The 12,549-nt window shown below is 35.7% G+C and overlaps 1 protein-coding gene across 2 annotated transcripts in view; it reads right to left on the bottom strand.

Moving 5' to 3' along the window:
- Nucleotides 1-7,815: 7,815 nt before the first annotated feature.
- cpeb4b (cytoplasmic polyadenylation element binding protein 4b) overlaps nucleotides 7,816-12,549 on the bottom strand; it is a 78,701-nt gene continuing 73,967 nt past the window's right edge. For both annotated transcript variants that reach the window (XM_067996436.1, XM_067996437.1), the window contains one exon: nucleotides 7,816-11,919. In XM_067996436.1, the coding sequence (XP_067852537.1) occupies nucleotides 11,692-11,919 (228 nt within the window). In that variant the 3' untranslated portion in view covers nucleotides 7,816-11,691. The remainder of the gene's footprint in view (nucleotides 11,920-12,549) is intronic.

Raw genomic sequence — 12,549 nt, 5'->3', positions numbered from 1 at the left:
CATACTCTCCCATCACTCCTAATTCAAATCCCTTCGGTTTGGCTTCCATCCTGCCTATAGCATTGAGACTACTCGTGCCAAGTTACCAATGATATCACGTGTGGCTGCAACGGTGGCACATTATTCCTCCTCGTCCCCCTCGATCTCTCTGGGCCTTCAATATGATCAATCACTTGATTCTGCACTACCACTTCACAATTGTCCATCTCCATAGTACCTCAATGCCACAGTTTCTCCTCTCATGCCTGCATATTAACATCTCCCATCCTCACACACATGCTACCTCTGAGAGACATTATCCATAAGCATGATGTCAAGTTTCCATGTGTACGTCAGTGACAAACAGCTCTATGTCTCTATTACTGCCTGACATCAAGTTGTAGATAAGCCATAATTTCTCCAACTAAATACTGCCTAAAATGAAATTGTTTTGTTTGGTTCGTGCAAACCTGAGCCTGATTCCATACTCATCCCTGGCTGTTTGCTCAGGCTAAACCTGACCATGCACAACCTTGATGTTCTGATCCTGAATGGAGCATCAAACTCTACATCTAGTCCATCACAAAGATTGTCTGTTTCCACTTCTGAAATATCATCCACCTCCATCTCTAACTTATCCCTATCACTGTTGAAACCCTCATCTATGCCTTCATCACCTTCAGTCTCAACTGCTCAAAGCTCTCTGTCCTGGACTCATTCACCCTATACAGATTCCAAATTTTCCAAAATTCCACTGTTCACACTTATTCCATACTAAGACCTGCTCACTCACTACCCGTCATCACCAATCTCCACTGCCCTACCCCCAACACACTGATTTCAAAATCCTTGTCCTTGTTTACAAATTCTTCCATAACTTCACCCCACCCTAGCTCAGTAACCTCCTCAAGCCCTACATCCCAGTTTCACTCCAGCCCTGGAGGGAGAAGGGGTTGCTGAGTCTCATCCATCACCACCCTGCTTTCTGAAACTCTCTTTCAGGACTCTTCCAAACTGCTCCTCAAAATCTACCTCTTGAACCTCTCACCTCCTTTTAGTGCTTGTTCTGTGTCCATTTTCTCTCGTGCCCCTCTCTTCCCTGGAATGCTTTGCTACATTAAAGGCCCTACAGAAGTGTCAGTTGGCACTGCTAAAGTCCTTTTAGAATGAAAAAAATCAGTAATAGCAGGCCCTGCTGCTAATATTGCCACTGAAAGTGCAGGTATGAAGAGTTTTTTTATATAAAATGTTAACTTGAAAATTAAAATCTGCAAAATGTGTTTAAAAAGTACAGTTCAACTATACAAACATGATTTACACAAATTGGTTTATTTGCTATGATTGATCATATTGCCCTAAGTGATGTTAACTTCAATAGTTTAAGGTATTTAAGGTTAAATTATTTGGAAGTTAAGAGCCAAGAGCCTGTGGAAAACTTGAGAACTGTACAAAGGTTTCAGAATGACTTTTGGCAAGGTTAAGTTGAAATACAAAGTATAGTATAATGGATACAAGTACGTGCAAGCTTTTAGACAGACTTTAATAAAAGAGGATTGCCATTGAGCTAAGTGGAAAGACCACTACAGTTTGCCAAAGATGGACCCTAAAGTCCAGAGGAGTACTTAACTATTACGATATGTTAAGCTGCTACCTGTGGAATATGTCACCCAAGTGACAGACTTAACACTGAAACCTACCAGTACTACCTTGAACTATAGACTACTAAAGTTAACCTTCCTAAGCATGAACTATGACACTGAATATTACTTAATGATACTGTATTAAGTTGAACCCAGAAACTGCTGTCACCATTTTTGAACTGTAATCAGAGATACCAAACCGTGTGATGGCAATAACTATAGTGAATTAGGTGTAAATATAATTGTTAGTATCCGGTCATTACTTGATATGAGGTGAGTTAAGAGTTAGAGTACTTCAGATAATAGTGTACTTTTCCTGCCTGTGGCCAAACTATGACTGCGTCTTTTGAGTTGGTTTATATACAAGAACATTTATATAGCATCTTTAACGTAGTAAAATGTCCCAAGGCACTTAGGCTGATTTATAGCCAAATGAAACAAGATATATAAAATTCCCAGACACACAGATAAACCCCACTCCATTTCTTCTACACCGTAGAAAGTAATTTCTATGAAGAATTATTTATTGGATTCTTTCTTACTGGCCACAGTATACACAGGGTTAAAATTAGGTATTGTGAGCTGATTTTTCAAGCCAGCCTGGTGGAGTGGTTATTTTTCTGTCTTCCAAAGATTACATGTTGGCATATGATATATCCCAGTACTCTGGAATTTAATGACAACGGTTTTCAGGTTGAGTCTGAGGTCTCACTACATTTACCTTGATATTGGGGTAGGTAAAGGCATACTCTGGTTTGTAGTGGAAATGTAATCCACTTATGGTCAGAGCCAGTGATGGTGAGCCTAAAGAAGATCTAGCATGAAAACATTACAGGCTCATTTCTGTGATGAGTGGGAGACACTGAAGTAGAGCTAAATAGTAGATTTAACATTTACTGTAATATAAATGTATAGCATACAAGGGATCAACCTTGATTTAGTTTATTTGAGAATGGCTTTGGAAATAATTTTGTATATGCATTTAGCGCAAGTATTGCTGTGCACCGGAAACTAACCATTCCTGAGCTCTACATTTCTTACAATGAATAATTTCATGGAAAAAGGGCTGATTTTAGTATTCAAAGTAACGATGACACTACATTCTATATCACTGTAATCTGTCATCATGCATACAAATCCAGTTGGAATTCAAGGATGTAGGTTTCCCAGGGCCAAACCCCACTATCAGTTGCTTTGCACAAATTGCTGTCAACTAAAAAAAAGTTCCAAATCTTATCATTCTTCAGCTGTGTAACTTCTAGAAATGCTATTACAATTCTAAATTAAATTTACAATGAACGTTTAAATTAACCAAATCTTTCTACCAAAAAGTATTTTTCAAACCAGATCCATTTTCATAGTTTTATATTTTGTTTAGTTTTTCTTAAAGTAAATCTCCCCTTCAATTTAGGCCATTCCCTATTCCTAGGCCTCTGCAGCAGCATGGAGGTACCCTTTCATCTTGCTACCAGGCATAAAACTGGCATGTGGAGAATCAGCCACCTGTTATAGAAACCACCCAATCTTTATTTCCATTTTTATGCCCGAGCAGCAAGTTGAAAATCTATCCCAGTGTCTTGGTTACAGATATTTTTTCTTCCCCCTAATGGCATGAGTGAATTTGAGAATGTCATGAGGGAAATCACAAAGAATACACATTGTACCATGTCTCAGCACATTAGAGTTTCTATTGCTGCAGTCATTCACTTACAGCAGTGATTTCCACTTTTCTAATTCATGTCTATTATGAAACCAACTATGCAAATAAAGTGATAAATCATTGTGAATAATACTTCATTAAGATTTTCACTTTTTAAATTTTGACATTGAATGGACAGTGTCAACTGAATAGCATAAACATTCTGCAGAGATATTTGCATATTAAGCAGCCGACATATAAGATGACCCCTCAACTTTGCAAATCAAAAGAGGGGATTAGATAAAGTGGCATGGGAGACCAACACTACAGAGTGAAGGTTAAGTAGTGTAATTGTGATACTGTGTCCCATCTCCTGCTCTATTTTATCCTGATCTAAAATGCCCATGCCCCCACCCCCTGACCTTTAACCCTCAAACAGTGGCACACATTTTTTGCCTTGTGAGTATATTCTTTGAAGAAAAAGTAGATAAGGTAATGCAGTAGGCGTAATTTTGGATTTTCAAAATTTTGGATTTTCATAAAGGTATCGCATTGTAGACTCACGACTAAGGTCAGAGCATGTGGAGTCGGGACATGTAGCAGAATGGATAGCAAGCTGGCTACAAAACCGAACACAGATAGTAGGGGTTAAGGGTAGCTACTCAGACTGGCAAAAGGTGGGAAGTGGTATTCCACAGGGATTGGTACTGGGACCACTGTTCATAATTCACATTAACGATTTGGACTCTAGAATCTGAAGTACAATTTCAAAATTTGTGGATGACACCAAATTGGGGGTGTAGTTACTACAAAAAATGTTAAAATACAAGATGACATTAATTAACATGGTGCATTTTGGCAGGAAGAATAAGGTGGCCACATATTGCTTGGATAATAAGACTCCAAATGGGGTAGAGGAACAAAGGAATCGTGGGGTACAGATACACACATCACAAAGTAGTAACACAGGTTAATAAGGCCATAAAAAAAGGCAAACCAAGCACGGGGGTTCATTTCCAGTGGGATAGAATTGAAAAGCATGGAAGTTATGTTAAACTTGTATAGAACTGTGGTCCAACCACTTGGAGTACTGTGCACAGTTCTGGTCTTCATATTATTAAAAGGATATAGAGGTATTGGAGAAGGTGCATAAAAAAATACAAAAGGATGATACCAGAACTTGGAGGATATACTTATCAGGAAAGACTAAACTGGGGCTCTTTACTCCAGAAAAAAGGCTGAGGGGTGACCTGATAGAGGTAGAGAAAATGCTTCCATTTGTGGGGAAGTCCAAAACTAGATGTCATAGATGTAAGTGTCACTAATAAATCCAATAGGGAATTCAGGAGAAACTTCTTTACCCAAAGAGTGTTAAGAATGTGCTAGGACAAGGAGTAGTTGAGGCGATTAGCATAGATGCATTTAAGGGGAAGCTAGATAAGCACATGATGGAGAAATGAATAGAAGGGTATGCTGATAGGAGTAAATGAACTAGGGAGGGAGGAGGCTTGTGTGGAGCATAAACGCTGGCATAGACCAGTTGGGCTAAAGGGCCTGTTTGTGCTCTAGACTCGATGTAACACAAAAAATCAGGTAAATCAATATTCTCACAAAAACAGAATATGCAGTACTTAAAGTTTAAGCAGGAGAAACATTTTAATCTTGAATTGTCATCTGGTAGTGAGAGCTTAGTACCTTAGTGAATTTTTTTTTTTTTTTTTGAGAACATGTACACTGACTTCCAGTCCAGCAGAATCTCAAAATGATGCAGTTGTCTGCTAACACAAGCAAAAATAACCATTAAAGCCCTTTAACATTGGAACTGATGTTTTGGGTTTTATAGATAGTGTGGAATGTAAATATAGCTTCCAATAAATTGTTTCATGAAATGAACTAAGTTTGGTGAAAAAAGTTTGTTATGTAGAAGAGTTTACCAATGCTTGGGTAGCTGCATCAACTCCTCCCAACATATCCCTTTCCCGACAACCTAAAGTAAAATAAGTCACTTATTGAGCACGTTGACAATCTTAAGTGGTTTTGCTAATGATGCAGCTTAATGTTCAGACACAAACAAGAAACATGCCTGGTTTCCAGCCTGTAATTGAACAGTCGGAGAAAATGGAGTTATGTCCAAAGTTTAAAAGCTGATTAAATAATTTTTAAAAGTTATTGAGATGAAAAAGTTAATGTTCACAGATGGACAGCCAGGCAGAAGAGAGAAATAAATTGGGAAAAAAAAGTACCACAGTATTGTGCTATGGCGAGGAAGGATGTGGGTTTACTGTCACGCTTCTGAGTTCCACATTTCAGTTGGATGGGAAAAATGTTGAGCAAGGCAAAATAAATCCCCGAAGAAAAAAAAACTGTGGGTGAATCAATTTTGTCTATTTCCATGCACCTCTAAGCTGTTGCATTTTCAGAAGCCTGGAAGCAGGATATCTTCACACCCTTTTTAGCTGGAGGTGAGTTTGTATAATCTGAAAAAGAACTTTAAATATAGGAAATGGGACAAATATAATTAATATTATCTATTGTCTCAAATCTATTGTTTTTCTTCTGTCTTCCATTTAAAAAAAAGTAACCATGGTAAATCAAAACCATTCCAGTATGAAACCTATAGCTCCAATCTATGAGATGGCATGTTTAATAATTTCTGAAAAAAATCTACAATAATTGTTCCCCACTTGAAACCATCTGGGGCATTTTTAAATATTACATATTAAAATTTCCATGTTAGGGTCTACAGATTGCATGAAAATAATCACTCTTGAAAGCTACATTTCACCATTTTCTTTCAATGAACAAATAATGTCTCCTTCAGGAGCATGATCCAGTACAGCACACTTCACTCATCACTTTGAGAAATGAGATCAATTACCTCTGTAAATGGTCAATTTACACAGCATATTCAGTTACTTTGAAAGATTGGAAGCATTTGTCAATATTTGAACTAACAGTACCGACCACCCTGGTGACATCTGTATTGACCGAAAGCAAAGCTGATTGCAGTCTTCTAATTCTACTCAATTTAATCATCCTAGATATGCAAGAACTGGTTCACTCATTTAAAAGTCAAATGAATTGGGAAATAGCTTTGTGCTACAATGCAATCCCCATGTAGTATTTAAATTAATGGTTCATTCTGCTTTCTCATGTGCTGCAGATTTGAACATTTAACGCAGACAATAAATGGAACAATAAAAGTGTCTTGGCCTACATGATTATCTACCACTCTGCAAAAGTATTTCATTAATATTAAAATCCATAAGAACTCATCAAACCACAATCAAGATGAACTTGAAGTGCAGACATATGAAGGATCTTAGAGAAAAAGGGTCAAATTACAATTAAAGAATTTTAGTTTTAAGGTAATATGTATACCAGGTTTACAAATGAAATGAGTGTTCTCACATACATACAACTACTGACATTTAAGTTAATTATAACTTTATTATATACTAGTCACATGAATATATTTGGATTAAGTTAAATTGTACATAATTCCTATAATTTAAAATAATCACAAAGAATTAGAGTAGGTTAGAAAAAATGTCCTTAATATAGGGCGTGGTTAGAATCTGGAATTCTCTGCCACAAATTGTTGATGTCCATAAGTTCTTCTAAAAGGGAGTCCGATAATTAAAAGAGGAATATCAAAGGATATGGGAAGCAGCCAAGAGTGGGATGAGAGTAGGTAGCTCATGTGAAGAAAAAACACTGATGCAGATTTGATGGTTTTTTTCTGTAACAGATGAATTCAGTGCATTATATAGTCTGAAAAGCGCAAATATATTCTTAATATTGCATGTAATTTGTGAAATGGACCTAATGCACTGACAGTTTTAGTTTGAGTGGCTCTCAATCTATACCATGTTTATTTTAAAAAAATTATTACAAAATTTTAAAAGAAATACGTAACAACTTCGATTTGTTATACATTAAATGTCATGGAAACAATCATCTGGTGTTCACAGCTATATAGATCTCTCATATCCCAGTTCTCTAGTTCTGTTTCATGTTGCTCGGCACTTTTTCGCACCTAGGCTGAAACCTAGTTATTTTTAAATGTGCAACGAACGTGTGTTACAATTAAGGTCTCACGTGAGCAAGTCTCTTGTGCTGCAACAGTTCAGCTTAGACTTGTCTCTAAAACCAACCTTAAAGACTACAAGAGAGAGACAGGCAGGAACACCAAGACGACCTTCAATAAAAACAAGAATACTGTATTGGGTACATTTCAAGATGCAGTACATATAAGCAGTATAGGTAATAGGTTAGCTATCTATTCAAAGCAAATAAATGAAAAATAAGTTGCAGACCAGTGTTAGTATAAAGCTCAGACATTTACAGTACATTGAAACACTTTAATCATTCAACATTTCACGTTACAAATATTTAAAAATTACTGAGTGTTATAAATAGTTGGCATAAAACTTTAACAACATTATGTTTTACTACCACTTCAACAAACAAGCTGTAGAAAGGGACATTTTTGTACCAAATAATTTAAATGGTGGGGGTACATAAAATATCAACTCAAAAAAAGGTGAACAAATATTAATAAAAATGAGTTTCCTTTATTTAAAATTGTTAATCATCACTACAACCTCCCCAAACACAGTGAAAAGCACAAAGAATTCAGCCACAGAGACATACCACTGATGGCTGACTTCCACAAATAACTATTCTTTCTTTATGAATATTTGCCATACAGTGTTGAATACATAAGCTTTCAATAAAAACTAGACACTTTAAAATATTAAAAAAGCTGCACATTCAAAAAATATTACAACATAAAAAATCTGAATGGTCAAAATGATAAAAAACTAATTATACATTTCAATTTAAAATACCAAAAAATAAAATGCTGGACAGGATATTGACCCAATTATTATAATGCTGCTGAGAAAAGTAGTCTTTGCTACTTTTAAAGTAAGGTAACAAAAATAAGCAAACAAGCACATTTTTCCTTTAGTCCATATCTAAAAATAACTTCAATTATTTATATTAGTACAAAGATCATATTCTGAATTTACAAATATCAGTAAGATAAAAGGGAATATAATAACAGTAGAAAATGACATTGTGGACAACATATTAATCTGAATGTTTGCAATTAAAAAAAATCGCATTAAAGGTTTACACTGTAAAGTTTTTTTTCAGAAGTTAGAAAAAAAGTATTGCACATAACAATATGACATTAACTTTCCACAATTTACCACATTCAAGTCTTCTGTAACTTTGTAAGAAATTCTTAAAATCCAGACACAAAGAATAAATTATCAAGTCCTTCCAATGGCATTCATAAAATCCTTCCTTCTTGAACCACAAGATCAGATTTAAAATCATGCATTCTGCAGAGGTCTGTGTATGAGGATATATTTGCCATGCTATGGGCAAGTGAGAAATGAAATTTAACCTTTGTAAACAACTTTACAACACACAATAAACAAGTAAGTTTTGAAGTTTACATATTTTGTTTTTTTTTGTTTACACGCATGCTTTTATTTTCTTAATCATCTCAGCCTTGCACACTATTTAGAATTGAGGTAACTCAATGGCAGTTCAAACCAGTTTTTGTCCATTAAAAACAGGTAAATCTTTTTTTTAAAACCATCAAACACCTAAGAATCCATATATGTCAAAGTTTACTGCTAATTGTTCTGTGTGCGTTTTGTGTTGTAAATTGTGCCAGGTCAGCTACTGTACCACAGATACAGGAACTGCGAGAAAGAGTCTATATGAATATTTCCAAAGTATATTAGCTGAAAATACAGTGTAGTATTGGAAGAAAATAGAATCCACATTTAAACAATGGGAATTGGGCTGAGATTGCAACCAGGTCCTAACATCTACTGTATCATTACTTCAGACTTATTAACAACATCAACACCTGGAGCTGGGGTGCTGGGAGGGTTATACTTTCTACAACTATAGGTTTTCTTTTTTCTGACTCTGCAGTTTTATCACCAGCATTGCTGATCGCTAACATTCATGATATTCAAAGTTCTCTTTGCCTTCAAATGTTAAAGAAAAAAAAGAAAAGAAAATGGAAACAAAACTGATTGCTTCAACTCATTTCTTTGCACAATTAAGTTAACTATATGTGCAAATCTTTGAATAACAAACATAGAAAAACTATTCATCTCTCTTTAGATTATGAAAAATCGAGGTATTGCAAAAAGAGATGCCATCAGTGAAAAAAGTGAGCTTAAAAATATTAACTGTTGGAAAAAACAAGATATACAAAAGTAGTGCATAACAAATGTTGGTATATATGTATAAAAAGAAAAGAAAGAGGAACAAAAAGCCAGCTAGAGAAACGTACCAAAAAGTTCAAAGGCAGATTATGCTATGTAAAAAGGGAATTAACTACTAGTAGAAAAGTTATCTTTCAGTGTCAAATTTCAAAAATGTTAATTCACTACACCTACAAACATTAGAATTGGGCAGGAATGGCACAACAGCACACCAGTACACCAAGAAAGGATGATAACCAACACTTTCTATAGCTTAAAGATTGCCACTAAGAATTACATATTCTTTACTTTAACAGTAAATCCCTGACGAGCTAAAAGGTAAGCACCCTCACAACTCTCTGCTGCTGTTAGTTTGTCACCACTGTGGTCAAAACATAGATCAAATTTAAACTCTTTAAACTTGATCATTTAACAGCAAATGTCTCCATTTTGACTAGGTTTAATTCTTTAAAGCCTATTACTTCAAAGGAATAGTTACACTGCTATTATCAGTGTGTTACTTGTGGGTCACAAGTTAGCAGTTAGCAGTGAATAATCCAGTCTTTGGTTTGCAGGAGTTTGAAGATGCTATGCACTGTATCAGAAAAAAATAGCAAGAGTAAGGAGCAATAACCTTTCACATATAATAATAAAAGAAAAATCACACACGGCTGCATAACCACCTTTGGCTGAATCACGCAATAATCACAAGGAGATAATTCCTTCAATGCAGTCCAGCACCTATATCGCCACTGCAAGGGCAGTACCACTTAAAGCCAACCTGCATAGTATACACTTATAGTGTTGTGACACCACATGCTAACCTACAGTAACACAGAAACATGCACCTTGGCACTCTCAAACAAATTTCAGTGTTTCCTTTGTTCTATGCCATTTACATTTTCAAAATGTAACTTTTTAAACAAAAAACTTATAGGCAGAATATAAGTACTGTAGATAATGGGAAAATGTATGAATATATAGTGCATGCAAAACAGGTGTACAAGTAAACATTCAATCATTCATACTATTCCACATAAAAAATAAAATTAAAAAATCTTAGGCAGCTGAAGCCATAGCCTGTGCTACATCTAGTTGGGTTGCAATGTAGCCTTTTTCTTTGTTATTCTCTAATTCCCATTTTACTGGAAAATAAATGGTATTTTATCATACCATCTAAACAGCAGCAAGGCTCCTATTGTCTCTTGCAATTAAATAGCATCACTAAAAATAAAAAAATATAAATCAAGGCTACAATTGAGGTATTACTTTTTGTGTGTCAAAATGGAGAGCAAAAGCTGACACATGACAATATATTAGTAGATCAAGTCGACTTTGTAAATAGCAACATCAAAAAAATAAAGGTATAAAATCTCTTCCAGCAAGGAAAATGCCTCTCTACAATTAGATTTGTGTCAATCTCAACAACTTTGGTAAACTTTTAGGGGCAGCAGATCTTCGAATTGTGGTTTTTCATTTCTGAAATAAGTGCACACTTCAACCATAGCAGCAATCTAAACCCCTTTTCTTAAATTGTTTATTTTGGGGTGGTGGTGAAGAGATGGGGAAGCACCAAAAGCATTTACCCCACATACTTGTATTGTTATTAAAGCTTGTAGTGTGTTAGAAATAACTTTTTAAAACCACACTGACAGAAGTTTTTTTAAAAAAACATTGGGATTCATATTGTTTGAGGGCAAATCCAAGTTTTCTTATATCATATACAGTGCTATTCCCCTACTTTAGATATAATTTAATTGAAAACCCAAACACAGAAGGGCCTGCAGTATAACTTCACATTAATTTTAGATTCTGTCTATACAACTATAAATGGTGCTTAAAACTGGTTCCCTATCGCAGTTTCCTCAATGTGGCATTTCCCATCAAGTACAGCACCAAGCTGTGCAAGTACATGACCCAGAAATACCAATCATGCACAGTGAATCTGTATTATTCCATTAAGATAAGGATCAAATCTCCAGTGTTATCACAAGTCAGTCAATGTTTACAGAAAACATTGAAATTAGAGTTTAGTTTAACCAAATTGTTTTGAAGTCAATTTTAAAGACATACATTTTGAAATCTGGGATGAGGCAGTAGAAGAATGCACTTATTTATTTTTCCTAGCTAGTCTGGTGTCTGCAGCCCTAGAACACTCTTATCTTGCCACTAGAATCGTGTTTAAATATTTCTTTTAGTTCCAACGGAAGGGAACCTGGCGTGGACGGTCTCCTCCTTCTTTCACGAGTGGCTTGTGGAACTCTCTCCCAGCACGAGAATGTATGGCAGCCCAGCAGTATTCACAGTAATACTGCAGACAGGTGACATTGGCACAGAAGAATGGAGCAAATTTCCCACCACAACGGGTACCCTGGCATTCATCACACAGCTGATCATCAAGGACATATGGCTTCACTTCCACCTAAAAATGAACACACAAGGATTTCCATTACTAGATGTTGAGATAAATATTAAACAAGCAAAAAGCACAGCAAGCTTATGCGCTGTTACATGTAATCCATGAAACTCTTTTTCCAGATCTGCACAACATTCTGCTCATGAGAGATATAAGGTGGCATCAAATCCTGTTGTTTTCATCAACTAAAACGAGGAGAAAAAAAATTAAAAGACCGTACATTTCCATGACATTTTATCATATGGTCAGGATCTCCCAAAGTGCTTTACAACTAACATTACTTTTTGAAGTGCAATTGCTGTTGTGTAGACAAATGTGATAGCCAATTTTCACAGAGCAAGGTTACAGAAACAGTAAATAAATGACTCAATAAGCTCTTTTTGGCTGTCTTGGTTGAGGGAGAAATGTTGGCCAGGACCCAATGAGAATTCCCACTCATCTTTTACGTCCACCTGAACAGGCAGACAGGGCATCGGTTGAAGGTCCCATTCGCAAGACTAATTGCTATTTATCAATGAGACTAAAATTAAATAGTCTTAAGAAATTTAGTCCTAAGTCTAAACTGTAAGATTACCTGAAGACCAACATTAAAATTATTTCTAGAACTAAAATAACACCGGTCAGTTGTCTACAGGA

This window comes from Heptranchias perlo, chromosome 14 (assembly GCF_035084215.1).
Source record: "Heptranchias perlo isolate sHepPer1 chromosome 14, sHepPer1.hap1, whole genome shotgun sequence".
In the NCBI taxonomy this organism is placed as follows: Eukaryota; Metazoa; Chordata; class Chondrichthyes; order Hexanchiformes; family Hexanchidae; genus Heptranchias; species Heptranchias perlo.
Note: the sequence above shows the minus strand (reverse complement) of the source record. Positions and strands in the feature narration are given on the sequence as shown.